Here is a 22760-nt window from a genome sequence, read left to right as displayed (position 1 = left end):
GGAACCCCGTTAAGCACTAGCGTGCTATTTCAAGACTGCCAGGTCTGAGCCCGTCTCCCGGCTCGAGAGCTATCAGGTATCATGATTCCCGTTTGAGAGAAGCGCCAGAGCGCTCCCCTTTCTCTCACGCTACTTTGTGTTTCTATTTTTGTCTTGCACGCGCTGGAACAGTTACTCAGCGCGTCCTCTCGGCAAATTTCTCCCACGGCTAGATAACCGCGTTTGGTGCCATGAATGGCTCTTCTGCTGTGACTAAAACAGCGATCGGGGCCTTATTGGATTTGGTACTACACTCGCTGTGATTTTTGAACAGCGGTAGGGTGCCCCTTTTTTAGGTTGTGGATATTAACATTTGCGTTTGATGGGAAACTGTGAATGGCTGGAGCTCGAAGGATCCTGGCTTTTCCCGTATTGGGTCCAAAGAGGTCGTGGTGTCTGGAGGATTGTAGTCTCCTGATTATTTTAAAGGGAATAGCTGCTGGGCTCCTTGTGAATGTAAGACACATAACAGAAACCTGTTGAATGAATCTGTATGTGTTTATTTGTGAGGCATTTCACGCTTGTTTCTTTCCTCTTTCTCTATGCAGTACTATGACATAAAAGGAAGAAATTCAGAAACCTAGACCAGACCTAGGAGGCAAGAATTCCTGGCAGTACTCTTTGCTATTTCGTCCCTTTCCCTTTTCCCCGGGGCGCTATTTTCCATAGCTGTGTTTTCTACACTGTGGGGGATTGTGCTCAGGAGAGTAGGGAGGCTCCTCTACAATCCATCGTTCTCGCTGGCTGCTACGAAGAGGTTAGTGGCGTATTTTTCTATCTTGTGCTACTGACAGCGAGGTATTCAGGTGCGATGAGCCCAGATGATCTTCCAATAGCTGTAATCAAACAAGATAGCCCTGCATGGGCACAAATCCTTTGCCCGGTATTCTCCTATTGTTATACATACGGGATTATCCCATATTCTTGGAAAGGAAGTATTGTGGTTCCATTATATAAAAAGGGTCCAAGAATGTCCCCTGCCAGCTTTAGGCAAAATGCAACAGAATAGTTTTTTGCTAAAAGCATCCTTCTCCATCTTCAGGACTGGGCTTTTGGAAATAACTTAGTCCCAGCAGAGCAAGCAGGGTTCCGGAAGCTTAGCGGCATAGTCGATAATATTACCACCTTGCAAACCCTAATTGAAAAATACCCAATGGGTAAGGGAATTGCCCTATATAGTGCCTTTATAGATTTCTCCACGGCTTGCGACCAGGTAGACCGGGGGTCGCTGTGGAGGAAATTGGCAGCAATGGGGATCTCTACGATTTTGCTGAGACTGATTATAGCATTGCACTCCTCAACTTGGACTCAGGTTTTGATGGGGGGTAATCAGGGCCTGTCGAATAAAGTAGAGACTCATACTGGGTTGAAGCAGGGGTGCCTGTTAGCCCCTCTCCTTTTCTCTCTTTACAATAATGACCTGACGAGTAGGGTGGGGCTGTGTAAAGGGGACTCCCCCAAATTAGAAACAATGAAATTGAGTTGTCTTCTCTATGTGGATGATGCCATTCTGATGGATTAGTCCAATAGGACTTCAAAGGCACCTTCATGAGTTAGCACGGTACACAGATGATAATTTAAAAAAAATAAATAGAGCAAAAAGTAAAATTATGGTTTTTAGATATCGGGGTGGTAGAGTTGTGAAAAATATGCATTGGTTCCTGGGGACAGGAAAAATTGATGTAGTGAAGTTGTACCCATACCTGGCAAGAGTTTTTACAAGCAGATGTTCTAGCAATGATCATATTGACCAATGCCGAAGTAAGGCAATATCTCAGGCATGCGCAAATTGGTATAAATGTTGCAGGCAAAAACACTTTGCGCACGTGATATCAGTATACAATCTTAAAATCCCGCCAGCACTGAGATACACTTGCAAACTAGTGGTCGGACAACAGTGGGCCTTTTTTGAGAAGGCAGAGGGGCGTATTTGGCGCCAGATCTGTAATTTGAATAGAGCAGCCCCCATAGTGGCAATCAGGCTTGAATTTGGGCTCCTCTCGACCTATGTGTTCGCCACGGCTGCATGCTTGAGATGGAGTAATGTCTTGTTGAACAGCGCTGAAAACCCTTTATGGGCAGCGCTAAGGCAGGAAATATTTGTAGGCCTAAAGGGGAAAAGCGTTGTTTTTAGGAATTATGTGAAAGCAGCAGATTTATTCGACATTGGCCTTAGCAGTGTAGGCCCATCATCAAAACAAGCATTGAAAATACTAATAAAGACCATTTATGAAGTCTGTCGGAAAAGAGATACCACTTTATACTTGGGTCAAAACGGCAATGATACAATAACTGGGAGTAGTATTTATAAACAGCCTCAACCATATGTTGTATGGAATCTCCCTCTCTTTTCACGGGGATAAACACCACTTCCCCCCTTCTTGCAATTTTTGAATGTATACACAGCCCTGAGGAAGCCCCAGGCCGGATGACCATGTAAAGGGGTGAAACACGTGTTGGCTGTTCTTTCACTCACTATCACGGATAGTGACAACACCAATATAAAAAAGCTACAAAATGAACAAATGTGTGATTGGAATTTTTCCATAAAAAATATAGGAAACAAATCTTGCCCTGACAATCCTGTTTGGCCCCTACGAATTGTGACAGGGGTGTGGGAAGGATTAGCCAGGCAGGACAGACTTTGTCACCTATGTGGAAGCTGGGTACAGGATATAAATCATGTTTTATTTGTCTGCTCCCTATTACAACCATTACAACGTTGTTGGTTGAGGCCATTGTATTTTAAATATAACATCGCCACAGCCGAGGAGGCCCAAAATTTTCTTTTGGCCCCCTTCTGACCATTTGTGTTTTCAAATTTACATATTTTTTAAACAATTTTTAAATATATTTTAGATAAGAACAAATGTGAAGAAGTAGGCTGTGGTATGTTGAAGAAGGTCGTATATGGACAATATTCATTACATAATATAATATATTTAGAATTGTAGGGTCCTCATATTGTATATTTGATTATTTTATAAAATCTAATGACACAATTAGAATTACATCTTATTAAGTCAGTTGGTCCCTTAAAGGATCAAAAGATTAATGGAATTAGTACAGTACTTATGCACTTGCACTTCGATAACATGTATGCTGCTACATAGTCTGCACTACATAATGAATGTATTTTGCACCTTTTAGGCTACTGCTTGTATTTTTCCTTGATGTCCGTCTGAGCGAGATTCACTTTTTTTCTTTATTTAAAAAAAAAGAAATTGTTACAGGATGTCTCGCATTTGCACTTTTTACTATCATGTGCGCATTTATGAATTTAGTTTGTATGATGAAAACTGTAACTGATGGGTCTCTACATATACTTTGTACATATACTATATATAAAAATCTAAGATGCTGTATAATGAAGTTAAATGTTTTGGAGTATTTAAAGATATAGCTTGACCCAAATTGTTTTATCGGTAATCCGTTACAATGGTGAAATCGGTCTAATATCTGCGTACTTGCACTCTTCGTTTTAGTAAGTTGCTTGCAACATGTATTGCTCAACAAAATCGATGAATTTATGGTTTTACATGTACTGTAATTGCTATTTTAGCTCTGAATGATTTGTTAAATCAGAGCCTTTTTATCTGTTTATTACTTATGTGGAACTCCTAGGAGCTCCAAATCATGATAAAATTGAATTAAAGTGATTCGCCAGCAGGCTCTTCACTTCCTTCACTGCGTCATTGACTGAGCTGTCACTCACGGAGCGATGAAGAGAATCATAAATTCTGCTACGGCATTCTGCTTCACTCGATAAATCTCAAATACTGTGACCCTCATACGCTCACCAAAGCATGAGCAAATAAATCTGCTCCAGTACTCTGCAACCCTCGATGTGCCTCAAATGCTGTGACCCACATACGCTCACCAAGGCCCGAGCACTCAGACTTGCTCTGGAAACAATGCACCACTTTTGTCATGTGCAGAGACACGCTAATGTTTATACCCGCTTGCCCCGATAACAGTGCTCCACATTTCCAATGTGTTGAGACTCACTCACCAGCACTAATACACATTTGACAGTTTCGCCAGCATCACACTTTACATCGAGTTCCTGGGTGAAAGTGTCGTCAGATTCACTCCACACACCATCGATAAGATTTCAGTTGATTTTTTGATAGACACCCTGGGGCACTAATTTCCATTCTTGTACTCACAGCCATTCATCAGCTTCTCACAAGTCTCACATAACCCTGTGATGGATCTGGCTCTCAACATCATTCTTTAGTCTGGTGCTTAGACATTCTCCAGCATGAGCCTTAGTGTCGAATACCATCAGTCTCTCCGAAATCTTCAATGATAAACTCTTCATCTTGAGGTGTACACCTGCAGATGCTAGACAGATACCATCCTCGTCACCAGTGTAAAATCGGCAAGGCACATCCAAAAGAAGATAGAGGCAGGAATAAAGTGGAGAAGAGGCATTATTGTGTACACCTCATCCGCAGCTAGCTTCAACTGTCATCAGAGTCCAACTGACAGTGAGCAGCTTATTCTAGAATCTGGTGATACCAAGATTCTAATGTTCTAGTATCTTCCCCAAAAACATTCAGAGGAGCAAGATACCATAGTAAGTCTTGGTCTGGACCTTAAAATGTCAGCAATTTGATTGAAATTAAAATGAGAGTGATCAATACCTCCTTTGCCTTCTACATATACCACATAAAAGTAAAGTCCTGAGATTATCCTTCATTCGATCTCTTTAAAAAGACCCAGAGACCGTCAATGTTTTAAGATTCCACATGAGCTCTTGCTGTACAGAATAAGCGTTATGTGTGTGTATCTATTGACTCAAGCTTCGAGTCCTTTTCTCGTATATTAAAAAATTAAACTTCACTGATATGCGTGACCCCCCTTATTTAATTCCAATTACAACTAAATGCAATTCAGAAATATTCACAATAGTATTTGTTAAGCATTTTCTTATCAGAAGCACGAGGGTTGCACAAAAATGTGATCTAATGTATTGTGCACAACACAAAAAATAAAATGTGTTTTGTTCCAGAACTCATACTGGTGCTGGGCATAGCTTCCCTACTCTTTCTAGTGCTCCTTGAGAATTTAGGATCAATATTTTCGCTCTAGCGCTCCTCCACAGTAGGGTCATCAGTAAGTATATTGACGTCATGGACTTACAGATTGTGTAATGCCTCCACGTGCATATACACGTATGGCAGAAGAGTGCACAGCATGTGATCTACATCACTGTACACACACATGGCATAACGCTGAACATCATTTTGGCATTGTCTATAATCTGAGCCACGGCTTTCTCCAGGCCATGACTTGTTATTTTTTGGACAGGGTACTCGAATGTCAATTACTACTTATTCTGAAAAGTGCACTACGTGATTGGATTGCTGGCCATTCTTTGCCTGTGACTATAGTCTTGCTCCTGAATATGTGTGCCTGAGTACACAAGTAGAGCAGAATTCTATTTACTATACCAAGGACTGTTTTCACTCATGTTATCGTTTACCAGTGCGTGCAAATGCCCATAAAAAGAACGCAATTAAATGTTTTGATGTTTTACACTAATACATTGCCTCAATAGTGTAAATGCCTTACAGATTTACACCCAAGTGTAACAAATATGAAGTCAAAACATAACAATTTCTTATATTTACACTTTATATATATATATATATATTCATTTATTTTTAATTGAGACAAGTGGATAGTGCAGCACGGCACAAACGTAAAAAACATCTATGAAGATCATGAATGAACATGAATTTGAAGCATGAAATAAAAGAAAATAAGTTACCCGAAAATGAAGAATGAAAATGACGTGCAGAGATTTAACTATCTACAGAAGTACGATTAATGGGTGCAAAAACTACCTGCAGCACTTAACATTTGCACCAAGCACCTGCTGTATGTTCTTTGTGCTGGATTTAGAATTTACTCTACAAAATGAGGCACAGTAAGGGCGTAGACAGACACTGAGCCTGTTTTTCTCGGCAGTGTGTAACCATCACTACTTACTTCCTGTGCTGGAACTGCTTTCGGTGTTCCATGTCCCACGTTGGATGCCCGTCTTTGGAGGTTCGATGCTTCTCTTGGGATAATATTCATAAACATCATATTCCACTCTGGAAGGCAGCTCTTCACCATGCTTTATGGGCTTTGTTATTTGCAAATCTAGCATAAAAAGCACATTGGGCACTCAAGTTGATTTCATTAATAAAGCTATACTAATACCACAATAATGTTTTTGGTGACAGCTCCATATTTTGCGCAAGTCTGGAGCGCCACCATGGATCACTTGCAGGAGGGTACGTTTCATTGGATACTCCTAGATTCTAATTGTTTTCAGGCACAGCAATGACGGTACACAGGTAACTACCAGGTAAGCTCTGGAAAGTCTGTTTTCTAGCCAATCAATCATAAACAGTACTTTTAATGAGGTTTTTAGGTCTCGCCTAGTGAACGCAGCGCATGCGCTGCGTCGCCTTGGCAAGACTCTATTGTTGTGGGTTTGGTGCCCGAAGGGAGACAAACCATGTGCGCGCACGGACAGGCGATGTGCACGCGCATGGCGTCTCCTCTCTGGCTCACACGCGCCCACTGCATGGCCGGGCTCCTCTGCTCTTTAAAACTTATCCTTGTTATTGGTCTGTAAGTGCCGGTCTCGGAGGAGCCGTGCTATTAATTACCCGAGTTTGTGAATGCCGGAGAAGAATTTACGGCTTTTTTACGAGCCGTTCGTGACTCCTGCACCCGCCGCGGAGCTGTGGAGGGGGAGGGGGAGCAAATTAGTCACCTGTTAGTTATTTGCGTGCCCCGGGTCACATTTAAATGCCATTATGACAGTCAATTTACATCATTACATTCTATAAATCAAGCAGCTCCAAAATTCTATAAATCAAGCAGCTCCAAAATGGAGCAACAGTCGCAGGCTGAAATAACAGCATTGTCTGTGACCGTGGCAGGAAATGCCACCTCTGCTGTGCTGAGGATAAATGCATTTTTGGAGCATTCAAATAAATCTCCCTTTCAGGCAGAAAGAACGTTCCTATCAAACGGCCACACATTAACCCAAACGTGGCATTTTTTTAGGTTGGGGGAGGGAATAAACTGTTGAACATATGTTTCACGTCAGTGAAAAAAGTTCTTTAGTTTTAAACCACAAAAGATTTTAATTTCACGGGGTTCCCTTCCTCTCCTTCAAAACTTAATATTCACAGTCATCATGCCCAAGATGCTGAATTTTAAGTATTTTTTTTGTAATTGATCTTTCGATACACTCCTTCTTTTACTGCTAACAATAGTATGATTACATATCGAATGCACGCAGCTTTGCAACTTCGAAGCCCTATAAAACAGTTGTGAATATCTGACAATGAGACACATATTGCAGCCTTCTTGATTTTCATTGAAGCAAGCATACTTACATTTTCTTTAAATACTGTTTTGAGACAACCAGCTCCGTATTTACGAGTGATTGTAAAAAAGAACTGTAAACCTGTTTTGTTTCTATTCCTCCTTTATTAATGGAGACGACTTGCGAGCTGGCAGACAGCAAAATTACGAGTTTTGACCGAGTTGATTAAATGGTATTTTCTGTGTACACTTTGGAATTGTCACTTAAATAATGGGGCAAGGTTTTGTAAAGACGATGTTCTTTTAAATCTCCAGATAATAATTGTATTCAAGAAACAAATTCATCCCAGAATGCATTTGGCATTCTTCTTTTGTGTGCCCACATAAGGGAGAACATTCACCGTGGGGGGGGGGCTTTGGAGAATATTGGCAAGAACGTGAACTTTTTCTTATATTACAGGTATCTCACGAGATAGTTAATGAAATATGATGTTTTGGTGAATTTATAATAATAAAAGTGTCGTTATTTGGAAGCTTTTCAAGTACAGATTGGTTGATACAGAGTTTGTGATTGAAATATAACGTTCAAATGAATGTCGGCACATGTCATTTGATTTCGGGTAATAATGCCGTATTTAGTGGTGTGTCTCCGGTCAGGCGGTAAGGTCATGATTGGTAAGCATAGTCTTCGGTCCTTAGCGGTTAGAACCATGTAACTCCAGGGGCAGTGACAGCCGGTAGGTAGGCTGTCGGGGTGCGGGGGCCGGGGGAGTAATTCTTTCCAGTGGGCCTGTGGCCACCCCCGCACGCGCATGCGCATCAGGGCGCAAGTATGCAGAATTTCTGCAGCCCCCGTCATGGAGTTTAAGGCACAGGGCGCAGGGGGGGCCCGGGGGAAAGTATCCGTCCGATAAGCTGTACCCCCTGCGCAAGCCAACTCCGGCGACATAATTTCACGTAATTTGCTAGTTTGCTGGGATCTGGAGGCTGCCAGTCATTGACTTTGCCGTAGGCTCTAGAGGGGACACGCAGAAAGTGAATATATGCATTGTTAGATTTACGGTAGGAGTGTCGTGTGTATTAGAGTTAAGGATAGCCATGTGACATCATCTGTCTAACAATGTATTTGGCCTTTCTGCGTAATTGTACATAAGGTTAATATATAATGTTTTTTATTTTGCAATAAATACGGCCGGGGGGGGGGGGGGGTTACTCCCCCCTAATCCAAAAAAATTCCAAAATTGTTGTGGTCTCAATACTTGCCTTAAGGGAGGGAGGGTGACCTCATCTGGACAAGGGCTGGCTGTGGGTACCAAAAGTTAAAGAGGGGACTTGGGGGAGTACCAGGCCATATGTCAAATGAGGCGTTCGGAAAACAGATGTGCCCAGGAGTAACAGTGAGGTAAGTTTATGAAGGTGGCTCGGGTGTCTTAGTGGATTAATGCATCCACTAAGTGGCCTGTGCTTGGCCTGATGGTCATAGGTTCTCATTCCAGCAGGTCCGATCAGCCTTTTATCCTTCTGAGGTAAAATTAGTACCATTTAGCTGAGTAACAACAAACATCTGTTTCTCAGCCCGGAGATACCTTTGGGTAAACATGTGGTTCACAGATACACGTTAAGTTAAGAAGTTTATTCTTTTTCACAGATATCACCATAAAATAAATACATTTGACCAGACTCTCCTTTGGCCAGCACACAGCCCTGCTTCGCTTTCTGAAACATTGCATCTTGGGTTATTGGTGTACCCAAATTAGGCTCAGCGCTGGACACAGATGCTTCCTGCACTCAGCTTTGACACACAGGGGGACATGGATTTGGGGAGATGAGGTGATTTGCCTCGTGTCTGCTATTATTGTCGAATTGGGCAGAGGAGCCGGAACACAGACTTCGCATTTAGGCAGCTCACATTGTAGCCAATAGGGGGCCTCTTCTCTGTACTGCCTTCCTAAAGAGAAGACTTGTTACCCTAGGGAGTGCTTGGAGTAATCATCATACATTGAGAAAACCGTTTGCATCCAGTAAAGGTTTTGTGGGAAAACCGCTTTTCATGTGCAGGCTTACAGCATCAGAGATGACGGTAAACAAAAATATGTCGTAAAACGAAAATAAACAACAAGTTGTTTCAAGCCAACAAATGAAACGGCTGGTGCTCATGGGAGGGCATACATATAAATGCTGGAAGCCACCTGGTTCTTGTGCTGCCGAATTCCTCATTTTAAGAGCAGAACCTGTGCACTAAAACACATCTGTAACGCCAAGGCTGCTAGAGGGGTTCACCATCTAGCTATGCGCTTTACCCAGAATGAGCACTAGAGTGGCAGTTAGTACCCCAATAATTCTTATGGCAAACTGCCACCGTGAGTCATACTTGGGGTCGTCTCCCTACACTGCTGGTGCTTGCAGCCTGACAGTGTTTTGCAGGGTCACTCGATGCACCCCCTTAAGGATGTTTCTTGCACGTGAACAAGCAGTTACCTGGTTAAAGATTGTGCATGAGTCAATGTTCCCCCTGACAAGCTAGATGATCCTCGCATACAACCACTGCACACCCACAATTGTACATTTTGAGGTCCTCAATCCCCTATTTATGATCTAACATGTAAACGTATTGTTGCCGGGGCAGAGCGATTTACTTCTCTGACGGTTTCCATAGACATGAAATACCCTTGGTTTTCTATGGGTGAAGCCAGCAGTGAGAAATCCCCCTTTTTACCTCGCAAGAAAGGCGTCTTCTCTGAAATAGATTCTTTGGTGGGAACTCTTGCTGAAGGAATGGCAATGACACCCCCCCCCCCACCCCCCTTACCACCACCCCTCCTCTGAAAGGCTTTAATAGGGTGCAGAAATAATGCGTTTCCCGCGCTAATACCATGCCCGCACTCTAGTTTAGGGGCCCTCCTCAGGAAACTTTGTCAGAGGTGATGCTAGATGAAATCGTGTTTTAATGCTTTTTATTTTTCTTTCTTTCACTTTTTACTCTGCCTGGTCCTCATCTTCTGTTACTCTCAAGCTGAGCCTTTGTTTTTGACAGACTTTCTCTACTCTCTGCTGTGTATAGACCATATTGATACTCTGCTACTGTACATGAGTATTTTTGTAAGTTGAACATTAATGTACAGCACTGTAACCCTCTCCAGGGTTTAACATGGCTACAGGAATAACTACTCAAAACAAGCATTTACAATGCAACAGGTCTCGGATTTACGCACGTTTGAGCTATTGGCATTGTAAATGACAATGCCTTTTATTTATGTTTTGTTTTTTAAAACATAAATAAAAAGCATTGTCATTTACAATCACAATAGCTTAAACTGGCGTAAATGCGAGACCTATTGCATTGCAAATGCTTGTTTGCTGTCTAGGTTTGCATAGACCAAGTACAAAACATCCTGCTGAGACCATGATCCTCAGTAAATATTGGGGTCCTAACTCAGTCATTCAACCAATTTCATCTTTATTCAGTTTAAAAGACCCAAAACAGCAATGAAAACAGATAAAATGTTCATATCATCACAATTTTTTCATGTGCAGACTTATCTTAATCTAGATAGCAGCTGACAAAGAATGACTAACAGCAAAACATGCTAAGGGTGATGTAAGCATCTGTAAATAAAGAAGTGTTGCCCTACATTGTGCAAAATTAGCATTTTTAAGAATGGAAATCCGGAACTTCTGCCACTGAAGCGTATAACATTTGTAAAAAACATAAAGTGCATGGAGCATTGCGAGGACACATTGTCACAGGGACAGAGACAAATGCTAAGTTGTATCCTTCTACTCACAGGGAATATTCAAAATATTGTATAATCCCCAACCAAAAGCAGATCTCGAAATGACGATGCCAAGTTTATGTACATTCAAAAGATAAGGTTCCATCATAAAAGTAGTCTTAGTCGTAATGTATGATTTACCAGGCAGTTTAGACAACTCAGAGAATTCTCTGGCCTGAGCTCTATGCTGGTAAAACACAGTCATAGCCTGTAACTTATCCTTCTTTATGAAGTTCTCTGGAAAGTGAAACATATCTGGTCTGCCCACATGGGGAAAAAAGGGATTTATATAAGAAAACAACCATCTCAACTAGCTATGGCCCTCGATATGTAACACATATTTGATGATCAATCTTTTTAAGGTGCTACAAGGTTTGGTTCAAACAGAGATCCACAGTAGAAGAGGCAAGAGTTGGATGTCATATGTAAGTTGAGAAATCCAAACGTCTTCATGGTAGGTAAGGTGTGAACAGCTTTGTGGGATGGACATAAGTCTTCTGCAAAATGTATTTACTTCAATTTGCAGGGATCCAGAGTTAGTATATCCGCAGACTACAGCACCATCACACGCAACAGAAACAAATTTAAATTGATATAAGGTCAAAAAATGAGGGATGTACTGTTTACTCATTTTACAAAGGAGGTTCATTTTAATCCCATAAGCTCCTTCCATCTGGATGTGCTATTGAAAACCACACCTAAATTAGAGAAGGCCTTGACCTTTTGTAATTGATGACCTTCTTTGGAAACATTTCTTGGTTTAACAGATTTTGAACTATAACCCTAATGAACATCTTACTCAAGTAGTTACTGAGGTCCCTGTCATCCATAACAGTTGCAAAGCCATCAAGTAATTCCTTTAAAACATTGGCTCTCCTTGGCATTAAAACTGCATCATCTGCATATAGTAAAATCGGTATTAAAAGATTACTAATACACAAAATGCCCTTGTACCCTTTTGTCAAAAAAGGTTTTAGGTCATTATTATATAAAATAAATAAAATCAGGGCTATCACACATCCTTTTTTAATGCCCCTGTCCAGTTTAATAGTCTTGGTACAATCGACCTAGGTATTATAGTGGACTTGGCATTCGAGTCACTGTGCAGGTGTTGCAGGAAAGTTAAATGCATGCTGGTGAAAATGGATCACAGTTTTGATGTTAACATGGTTAAAGGCCGAACTGAAGTCCATAAAAGCCAAATGCAGTGAACATACGTGGACACTCTCTTCTTCCTTTTTATACACAGAGAATAATATTTATTGAGACCAAGAGTCTGGGATTCTTACTAGTGGCATTAAGTACTGTGGTTACAATCAGGGCCCAGAAGCCAACATTGCTTTCAAAGGTGTCCACAGGAACCCCATCTGGGCCAGGCCCTTTTGGCCAGGGCTACTAATGATTACACGCTGTAATTCGAGGTAGCAGAATGTCATACTTTTGCTAGTTTGAGTTGGGCTGCTAGACCCTAAATGTTCATGAGTGGGCAAACAAGCCTCTCTAATACGGTAGAGGACTAATTAATTCAGTCATCCGGAGCAATTGGTAGATCTAAAGCAGAGTCTTTACTGGGAATAAAAAAAAAATTGAGTTAATAAGTTTCCAAAAACAACTAAAGTTTTTATTAAACTGGACTCATTCCCAGCCTTATCTTGTAATTTAGTTTTCTAACTCTAACAGCTTCTTTACATTGATGTCTGCATACATCCACTTCTTGCTTATCTCTTCCTAGTAAGAGCTTATCTCAGTTATCTGTTGGCCTTAGCACATGCACAGTTAAACCATCTATCACCAATATTTTTGGAGTGGTCATGTACCATTGCAAGTAATTAATCAAGTAACGTATGTGATTGAGAGAGTCAAGGACTAAGGCATCATAATTCTTGGTTATATTCAGAAAATTACAGAAATCATTAAGGTAGTTAGAAATAAGATTTCTTACAATAAAAGCTGGGTTAACCTGGTCCCATTTCAGCCTATGAACCCCTTCTACAGCTTCCAATTCCCTGAGCAACTTATCAGATTGACGTAAAAGAAGATTGTGTGATAGGTCACCTGACTTGAAAATATAGTCAATAAGGGATGAACTACCCCTACCAACAAAGCCTGTATTATGGATAGTGGATGAGTAGTCATCCCATAAGTTACCCTCTAAGATAAATTCTGAAAAAGAAATCCCCGTTTGCCACAATTAACTGTTGAGATTGGTAAACCCTTCATAGGATAGAAGTTTAGATCGTCAAGCATCAACTTTCTGCCAATCTTATCATTACCATTAACCACAATAATACCTGAATTGTTATTACTAGGGATATCTGCTTCATAGTTGATGTAGGTATTTATCAGTTTCAACAGAAAGTTGTTCATATTATTTATGTTAAAATTGTTATTTTTTAAATTACAAACAGTAATATTAAAGCATTGGCATTTTTTTTAGCTTATCTTCAATAAGCTACTAGAATCCACGTGCAAATGACTAACTTTACAATTCAATGAGGTGGCCCAAATGATCATATCGCCTTTTGCCCTGTCAGAAATGGAAGAAACGGAGGTAGTGAAATAGGTAAATAATATGACATAAGTCCACACCGATAAGCTTGTATGTACCGCATCAACAACATCCACTTCCTCAGTAATTGAACCACTGACACACTCATTCACTAATCTATTGGCTGTCTGTACTTGGCCATTACTTATGGGGTAATAAAGACGGCATCTTTTGTGCTTGATGAAAGCATCTCTCAAAAATCTCACCATGTCATCCAACACAAATTGCACCCCAGTATCTGATATCATCTCAAATGGAAAACCTTCTTGTGACAATACATCGGTCAAAAAAGTGAGTACCATTTTTGCAATTGCATCACACACAAATTTGACCTCAATCCACTTGGAGAAATGGTCAATCATTTCAATGAAAAAACATTGGCTGCTAGAAAATTGTTCCAAAAGGACCCAGAAAATCCAGACTTACTCTGCTCCAAATATTCTGTGGGCTGCCAACTTCCACCATAAGAGACATTAAGAGACATTACACTCCTAAGTCCTTTGTCATTTTACAAACATACCAAACATTTCTTAACAAAATGTTCAATATCACTGTCCATACTCGGCCACCAATAGGCCTCTCTCAATCTTTTCTCATTCAGAGTAATTACTAAATTGCTTTCATTATTAAGTTGTATCAATTTACTTATAACATTGTATGGTGGACTCAATTTGTCCACTCCAAGTGATAACTCTGACTGTGACTTACTGTAAGCTTACACAGGAACAGGTACGTTCCTTTCTTTGCGCCATTCTTTAATCATGTATTCCTGGGAAATATATGCAAGGTATATATAAGCTCCCCGCCCCATTAGAGGCGTAAGAGTAGCTAGTGCCTTCCAATTGTAAATTAAATTATCTGTTATAAAACTGTTTTAAAATTGTTAAGAATGATTTTTTAAGGATTTTATGACTCTTAATGTTTAAGAACATAATTTAGCAATGTGGACATTTTTAAATGGTATTGTAAATGCTGTGGTTTAAAGACCAATTGGTCTAAATAAACATTATTTTTGAACTGAACTGAACTGTATTCCACATGTTTTGTTAAAACACTGTCCTGATCCAATTCCTTCTGGCAGACTTCTACACTGATACATTTGGTATCACCCCATACAATGTTTGCTACCAAACACACTTCATTCTGTATATTGAGTTTTCTAGATCATTAATTGAACAAGGTAGACGTGACAGGCAATCAGCTTTTGTATTCCTGCCACCGGAGATATATAGTACTTCAAAATAATATTCTAAAAGCTTCACACTCAGTCTGACCAATCTGGCTGTGCCTCTTGTAGAATGAACATTAGAGCCACTGTTGAATGAAACCAATGGGTATGTGATTAGTTTGTAACAGAAATTCTGTTCACCACACAAAAGCTTTGAATTGTTCCACTGCCCACACACAAGCCAGCATTTCCTTCTCTACTACTGAATGGAAATGCTCCTGTGGTTTGAGTGTGCGCTAAGCAAAAGCAAGAATACATTCAGCAGTGCCTTTTCCTTGTGATAATACCGCTCCAAGACCTACCCTACTGGAGTCAACAGTGATGCACCAAGACTTCCCTGGTATGTAAGGGGACAACAATGGAGCATTAGTTAATTCTTTCTTCATCATGAGCAAAGGCTTTTCTTGAGAATCCTCCCAAACAAATTTTGAGATCTTTTTCGATAACTCAATTAGTGGTTCTGTGTTTGTAGCAAAATTTTGAATACATTTATTTTTTTTCAAAACATATTTTATTTTGTCAAATGGACTATCACAACGCAGGGCTCTGTACTCCAGAGACGCCCGCCATAACTCTTATACATTTACATGCAGGCAAATGACAATTGGATATGCGAGAACACTTAGTTTCCCCTCCCTAAACTCCCCCCTCCCACCCCCAACTCCCTGTGATCGCACTACCTCCGCCTAATCGCGCTCTCCCACTTCCACCAATCAGTTTTCCCACTCGCATTGCTCGCACCCCCACGTACCCCCTCCAAGACCACTGGCTCCTACGAACAACTACCCCAATGCACCGGTCTCCTCCTCCACCGGTGGCTCTAACCATATTCCCCGATAGTCCGCCCACCGTTTCCAGATCTTATAAGGTTTGCGTGGGCACCCCCTGGCCACAAAGATGGGTCACTCTAATCCCATACAAAAGTCTAATCCGTTCTTCCATACCGTCATGGAAGGAGCTCGTGACGCCTTCCATTCCCTTGCGATATCCCGCTTGGCTAGTGTAAACCCCAACAACATAAGGTGTCGTTTGTAGATGTTGCCCCCTATGTCTTCCATGACGTGAAGTATAGCCAGCCGCGGCGATCGGGAGAGCTCCCACCCCAGCACCTCCGAGAGGCACGCCAACACTCCCCTCCAAAACGTATCTAAAGATGTGCACTGCCATATAGTGTGCAGGAATGTGCCTTCCTCCCTACCACAACGCAAACACTCCGGGGATGCAATCAGTCCTTCCCGCCACAAACGTGTTCTTGTGAAATACACCCTGTGGAGGTACTTAAACTGAACCAGATGGAGCCTCATAGCTATAGCTGCGCCCCGCGGCGCTGCCAGTGCCTCCCTCCAGTCCTCTTCCTCTTGCGCGCCCACATCTGCCTCCCAATTCCCCCGAAGTTTGCTCAGTGTGGAGGAACTGTGTATGACCAGGGATTGATATATCTTGGAGATCCTTTTATCCTTTAGGTCCCCCATGAAGACTTTCGCCTCCAGTGGGCTAAAGTCCGGAAGTGACTCCAGGCCCACCAAACTGGGTAAGAGGGCGTGCCGGAGCTGGAGATATCTAAAAAATTGCTCCCGTGGCATATGGAACTCCCTCTGCAAATCCTGAAAGGATTTGAGTGTCATACCCCTTATGACATCGCCAAGTGTTGAAATACCAATATCGTTCCATTCCTTGAAGCCCTGTAGTGCCGCCAACTGGGGCAGACGCCCATTATACCACAAGGGGGTCTCCCGAGTCAGGGTGTGCCACCATCCCATGCGGCGCAAAGCCTGCCTCCAGATCTGAAACACTACCCGTGTGACTGGTGGCAGCGCACCTCTCAACGGAGCCGAGTATAGGAGAGTATGTAGTGTGTGTCGCCCCATAAGCTGTCGCTCCAGCGCATACGCCAGATCTACCCTGTCCCCGTACCACCATTCATTAAGAACTAGTAAATGCGCTGCCTGGTGGTATGATAGGACGTCCGAGGTCGCAAGCCCTCCACAATATGTGGACAGGAAGCACGTTCGTATAGCCACGCGCACCCGACCCCCCTCCCACAAAAATTGCCCGAGCGCCGAATTCACCTGTCTAAACCAACCGGGCTGGATCCGGTATGGGTGGTTCTGTAGCTGTAGAAAAGCCGAGGGAGCGCCACCATCTCCCAAACAGAGTCAGGGGCATACGAGACCAAGATTTAATGTCAGAGCGGATTCGCTCCCACACCGGAACCACATTCCGCTCCCAGGATACCGCCGGCACATCCGACAGAAACACCCCCAGGTACTTCAGACCCCCCACCGCCAACTGAACTGAGGACGCCCACGGCCCCACTCTCGTGCGATCTCCCAGAGCCCACAAGGTGGACTTGCGAGGGTTCATATGCAAGCCCGACGTTTCCCCAAAAATGTGCATGATGCGCAGAAGCCGCGGCCCCGTCCTGTCCACATCCGTTCAAAAAAATAGGACATCATCTGCATATAGCGCGATCCCGTCGGACAGACCCGGGGCCCACTCAAATCACCAGCCCTCGCATCAATGCGTACCCACCTAGACAACGGCTCCATGGCCAGAGCAAAAAGGTACAGAGACAGGGGGAACCCCTGCCTCGCACCCCGCCCTAAGGAGAAGGTGGAGGAGGACGCCCCTGCCACCTGAACCGCCGCTGTGAGCTCCGTGTAGAGGAGCGTTATGTACGAGAGAAAGCGGGGACCAAGATTAATTCTACGTAGCAATGCAAAGAGATAAACCCAGCTGAGGGAATCAAACGCCCTGTCCATATCCGCTAGTAGTAAAGCCGCCGGCTCTCCCGTCGCCTGTATAGCCGCCGCTGCCACATGCGCCCTCCGTATGTTGTGTCTGGTCGCCCGCTGAGGCATAAATCCCGCCTGATCCGGGTGCACCAGTGCAGTGATATGAGGCAAGAGACGATTTGCCAATGCCTTCGCTAATTTTTTAGCCTCCACATTTAATAGGGATATGGGGCGATAGGAGGCATGCTGATCAGGGGGTCGACCCGGCTTATGAAATACCACCACTTCCGCGTGCCTCCAATCCGCCGGGAGCACCTCCCTTTCCCGGGCCTCCTCCACAACTGCTCTGTAATATGGGGCCACTTGCGTACTGTAACGGCGGAAGAACTCGCTAGGAAACCTGTTGGGTCCCGGTGCCTTACCCGAGTTGAGCTCCCCCAATGCCACGCCCAGCTCCTCATCAGTCAAAGGGGCCTCCAACTGGTCCCTCACCTCATCTGACACCCTTTGGGGAGGCAAGTCCGCAAGGAACTTATCAACAGCGGCTCCCGGCAAACATTCCCGCGGTGCGTACAATTCTGCATAATAGACAGCAAAGCTCTCAGCTAAGGCTGGGGGATACGTAATCGGCCTCCCAGCCGAGTCCAGTATACCCAGTAGATCCTGGGCATGGAAGGTACCCTGACAGAGACGGTGCAGCATTTTACTAGACTTGTCCCCCCATTGATATACTCGGCTACGCGTCGCCAACCAGACCTGACGTGCCTCATCCAACAATAGTATACAAAACAATAGGGCAACCCACTTAACCCCAAGGGATTGGGTATAATATATTTGCTCAATAATACACCTTGAGGATTTACTCAACTTATATTCATTAATTAAATAGTCACGAGGCTGCTCAGACTTTCTGGCGAGTTGTGCAGGCGAAATGGAGCTGGCGAATGATTAAGTAAATTAAATTACAGACTGAAGAAACGCAGACGATAGCTGCCGTCTTTTTGTCTAGCTGATTGAGTGCCTCTGCGGTGGAAGACCATGAAAGAGATATATAAAGAGAGAAAACAAGAATTAAAAAGGTTCCGTGCTAGCGAGGGAATGCATGTGCAACTGTGGTCCTGAAGAGGGTCTCGGTGATTAAAACTTTCAGATAGGAGAACGAAAGGTCGACGCTGTGACACTTCTTTGTTATAAACAACTTTCATTTGTTGTCTTCAGATATTACAAATGTTGAAACGAAGAATTTTTTGATATATGACCAACTGTGGATGGTGCATATGTGTTTATAAAAAAGTGTCATTAACTACTGCTTATATGTGCTGAAGTGAGACAGTAGTTTTTTGTTGCCATTGTTTAGATGAAAATTGTAGATTCCTTTATTGTACATAAAAAAGATTTTTTGTATCAAAGTACTGAAACCTATTAAGATAAAACAATATAAAAGATAAACAATAGAAAAAATGAACTGTGGTCACTTTGCTAATTGGTTCCTTGTCTGAGTTCTGTGAAATGAAGTTCACTACGGTGACTATTTAATTAATGAATATAAGTTGAGTAAATCCTCAAGGTGTATTATCATCCAACAATAGGGCAGCATAGGCCTGTTGTGCATAAAGCAATTGCCGCACATTCTGATCCCTCCCAGACCCTTGGCACTGACGTTCAAGCGCCTCCACCCTCGCCTCTGCCTGAACCAGTTCCTCCCTGCGCTTCCTACGAGCCGCCACACACCAAGATATATCGACTCCCCGCAAGGTGGGCTTCATCGCTTCCCACAAGCTCGCGGCGCTAGTAACCGATCCCTCGTTATCCGACAGATACCGAGCAATCGCCTCACTCATATGGGACCCATACTCTGCATTTTGCAGGTGCCAAGTGGATAGTCTCCAACGAAACTGTTGCTTCCCCCTACCGATACATATCTCAACGGACACCGGAGAGTGATCCAAAAGGCCGCGAGGCATAATTTCGGCTGTCACCACCCTACCCACTTCCTCCCGAGGAACATAGACATAGTCAAAATTTTGAATACATTTAGCATAAAATTCATGCATGTCAAGAAAGGCCTGAAGCTGCTCTTGATCAACCAGAGTCGGAACTTTCTCAATAGCCTTGAGCAACCCAGGACGTGGTGCAATACTGTCTCTGGATACCACATGACCCAGATATTCAACTCTGCTTACTCCAAATTCACATTTATCTTGTCTTAATTTCAACCCCCTGGCTCTGAGTGCAGATCAGAAAGCATTTAGTGTTGAGATATGTTTTTATATAATTTCCGCCATAAACTAGGATGTCGATTTGGAAGACCATGACTCCCTTCAAATCTTTCAGGACTTCCCCAAATATTTGCTAAAATAAGCTGCCACGGACACCAGGCCAAACGACATTTGCAAAACTGAAATACTCCAGATGGTGTCACAAACGCAGTAAGGTGCCTAAATTCCTTTGCTAGTACTACCTGATGATATGCTGATTTTATATTTAGCTTGGAAAAGCATTTAGCTCCAGCCAAGGTGGTAATTATTTACTTAATACAGGGTAACAGATGTCCATCCACCTATAAGGCCTTATTAGGACTCCTCAGGTCAATGCTCCTGTGAATATCTCTGCATCAACATCTCAAATGACAAGTGCCTCACTAGCAAACTTCACATAATATACCACCCCCCTGGTGATAATCTGCTGTTCATCGAAAAGTTAATGGAAGTCATTACATCCAATGACAACTCACAAATGCCACCGATTTTTCTAGGAGACTTCAATCTCCACTGGAACAACATGAACAATCATAATGTTAGTTGTCTTGAATCCTTTCTGTCAGATCAGGATCTGTCCCAATTCTGTGACAGTCCAACCCACCAAGTTGCATCTCCTGGTTAGGAGATGTCCCCCTGTGCACAAATATTAATCCCAAATGAATGGGTAAATGTTTGATCAAGATAAGCATTCCTCCAATTAAACAATTTGATCTTTTCTGTGATGTTTATTTACACCAATATATGATATTTCTATATATCAAATTTCGTGCCTTTTTTTTAAAGTGAAAGTCCATACAATTTTTAATACATCAATCCCGATGCATTTCGGGCAACCCAGTGCCCTTTATCAGGGGGAAACATCTGTAATGAAACAAATAAACAGCGCTTACATGAAGAAAACACCCCTTGAAGAAATATCATATATTGGTGTAAATAAACATCACAGAAAAGAGCAAATTGTTTAATTGGAGGACTACTTATCTTGATCAAACTTTTACCCATTCATTTGAGATTAATAGATGTGCACAGGGGGACAGCTCCTAACCAGGAGATGCAACTTGGTTGTTTACACGTTAAACACTTTTTGGATTAGAAAGTGAATCCCTAGTAGCACACTACACCCCTTCAAAATTTGAAGTATCCTGGTAGTGCGTGTCATAAACTTTTTTACAGTTCAACCAACAACAAGGGAGAGACATTAGACCTCATCATAGCAAAAACGAACAATGTCTTATTAGACTCCATTATCCCATGTGATTGGACTGACCATAACAGGAGCTTCTTCTTCATCAATATTGAGGTAACTCCAAAAAGATGCCAACCTACAAAAACAAAACAATGGAAAAGGGATGTCCAAAATATCAACCCTATCGCCCTGGTAAACCGAAGCAACTCTGACCTGATCCTCACGACAGGCATGGTTGACGTCCATGACCTCACAGCCTTTTACAATTCCACTATGCTTGAAATACTTGACTCTACAGCTCCCCTCCAAAAAAAAGTTGCCACCAAAATCTCCAAACCATGTTTCAATAAGAACCTGAACTCTAATCGTCGCAAGCTAAGATCAGCTGAACGAATATGGAAATCGGTACCCTCCATTGAACACCTAAATCTCCTTAGAGCGCTGAGGAATACATACAACAGGAAAGACTTAAAGGCTAAGGCTGACTTCTTTAGAACCCAGCTGAACCAAGTCATTAATCGTCCCCGAAATTATTTGAAATAGTCGAACAACAATCGTGCAACACTCCTAACGCTACGGAACTAAGCAAATCGGCTACCCCTAATTGTGATGAGCTTGCCAATTTCTTCCTAGAAAAGACAAAAATCAGTGAATATGACATTCAATCTAAGAATGCCCTTCCACAAGCTACTGCTAATAAGCCTACATTTTACTCACAAATCAAGGACCAATTTAGTATACCAATGGAAATTCCAAAAAACAATGCCTCTTGGCACACCTTCACGCCCATCCCTGAATACGAAATCTATAACACTCTTCTAGCGATTAACCCCTCCAATCACTTCTCTGATCCCTTACCTCTTCATTATTCAAAATGATAAAAAACTTCTATACTACCCTTATGGTCAAAGATTGTAAACGCCTCTCCTAGGCAAGGCACCATACCTGACTGTCTTAAAGTAGGGCAGGTAACACCCATACTACAGAAAGTCAACTCTCTTTAATCAGATCATAACAACTACCGCCCTATATCCAACATCCCCACTCTGGTGAAACTGCTAGAAAAATGAGTACAAATTCAATTATGCAGCCAAATCGAGAACTACAAACTCCTAGACAAACACCAATCTGGCTTCCATCAAGGTCACAGCACTGAATCAGCACTCACCCACATAATGGACGACATATTAAAAATGTTAGACCATAACGAATCTTGTCTTTTGATACTTCTTGATTTATCCTCCTCTTTCAACACGGTTAAGCATGACCACTTATTGTCCCTACTGGAACGAAAGATGGGCCTATCTGGCCCCGTGCTACAATGGTTTACCTCCTTCCTAAACAACAGAACCCAAACAATCAAGATGAAGCAATCTCTTTCTCAACCCTCCAAGGTCACCCTATGAATTCCACAGGGCTCAGCACTATCACGCATTCTTTTTAATCCACTCATGGAACCCCTGGCAAACGCGCTGAACTCTGCGAACATTCTATATCACCTGTATGCAGATGACACACAACTGTATATGAAGATCTCCTCCCCAGAAGACTTAATCTCCCTGAACGCTATTCTACATAATACTCAAAGTTGGCTCACTGGCTACCACCTCATGCTTAACACCAAAAAAATGGAATTCCTCCTCATCTCCCCC

The 22760-nt window shown here is 42.5% G+C and overlaps 1 protein-coding gene across 7 annotated transcripts in view; it reads right to left on the bottom strand.

Annotated features, from left to right (window-relative positions):
• PIK3AP1 (phosphoinositide-3-kinase adaptor protein 1) overlaps nucleotides 1-22760 on the bottom strand; it is a 1621635-nt gene that overhangs the window by 267590 nt on the left and 1331285 nt on the right. For all 7 annotated transcript variants that reach the window (XM_085603661.1, XM_085603665.1, XM_085603660.1 and 4 more), the window contains one exon: nucleotides 6040-6195. In XM_085603661.1, coding sequence (XP_085459787.1) covers nucleotides 6040-6195 — 156 coding nt within the window. The remainder of the gene's footprint in view (nucleotides 1-6039; nucleotides 6196-22760) is intronic.

The sequence above is a fragment of the Triturus cristatus genome, chromosome 1_2 (assembly GCF_964204655.1).
Source record: "Triturus cristatus chromosome 1_2, aTriCri1.1, whole genome shotgun sequence".
In the NCBI taxonomy this organism is placed as follows: Eukaryota; Metazoa; Chordata; class Amphibia; order Caudata; family Salamandridae; genus Triturus; species Triturus cristatus.
Note: the sequence above shows the minus strand (reverse complement) of the source record. Positions and strands in the feature narration are given on the sequence as shown.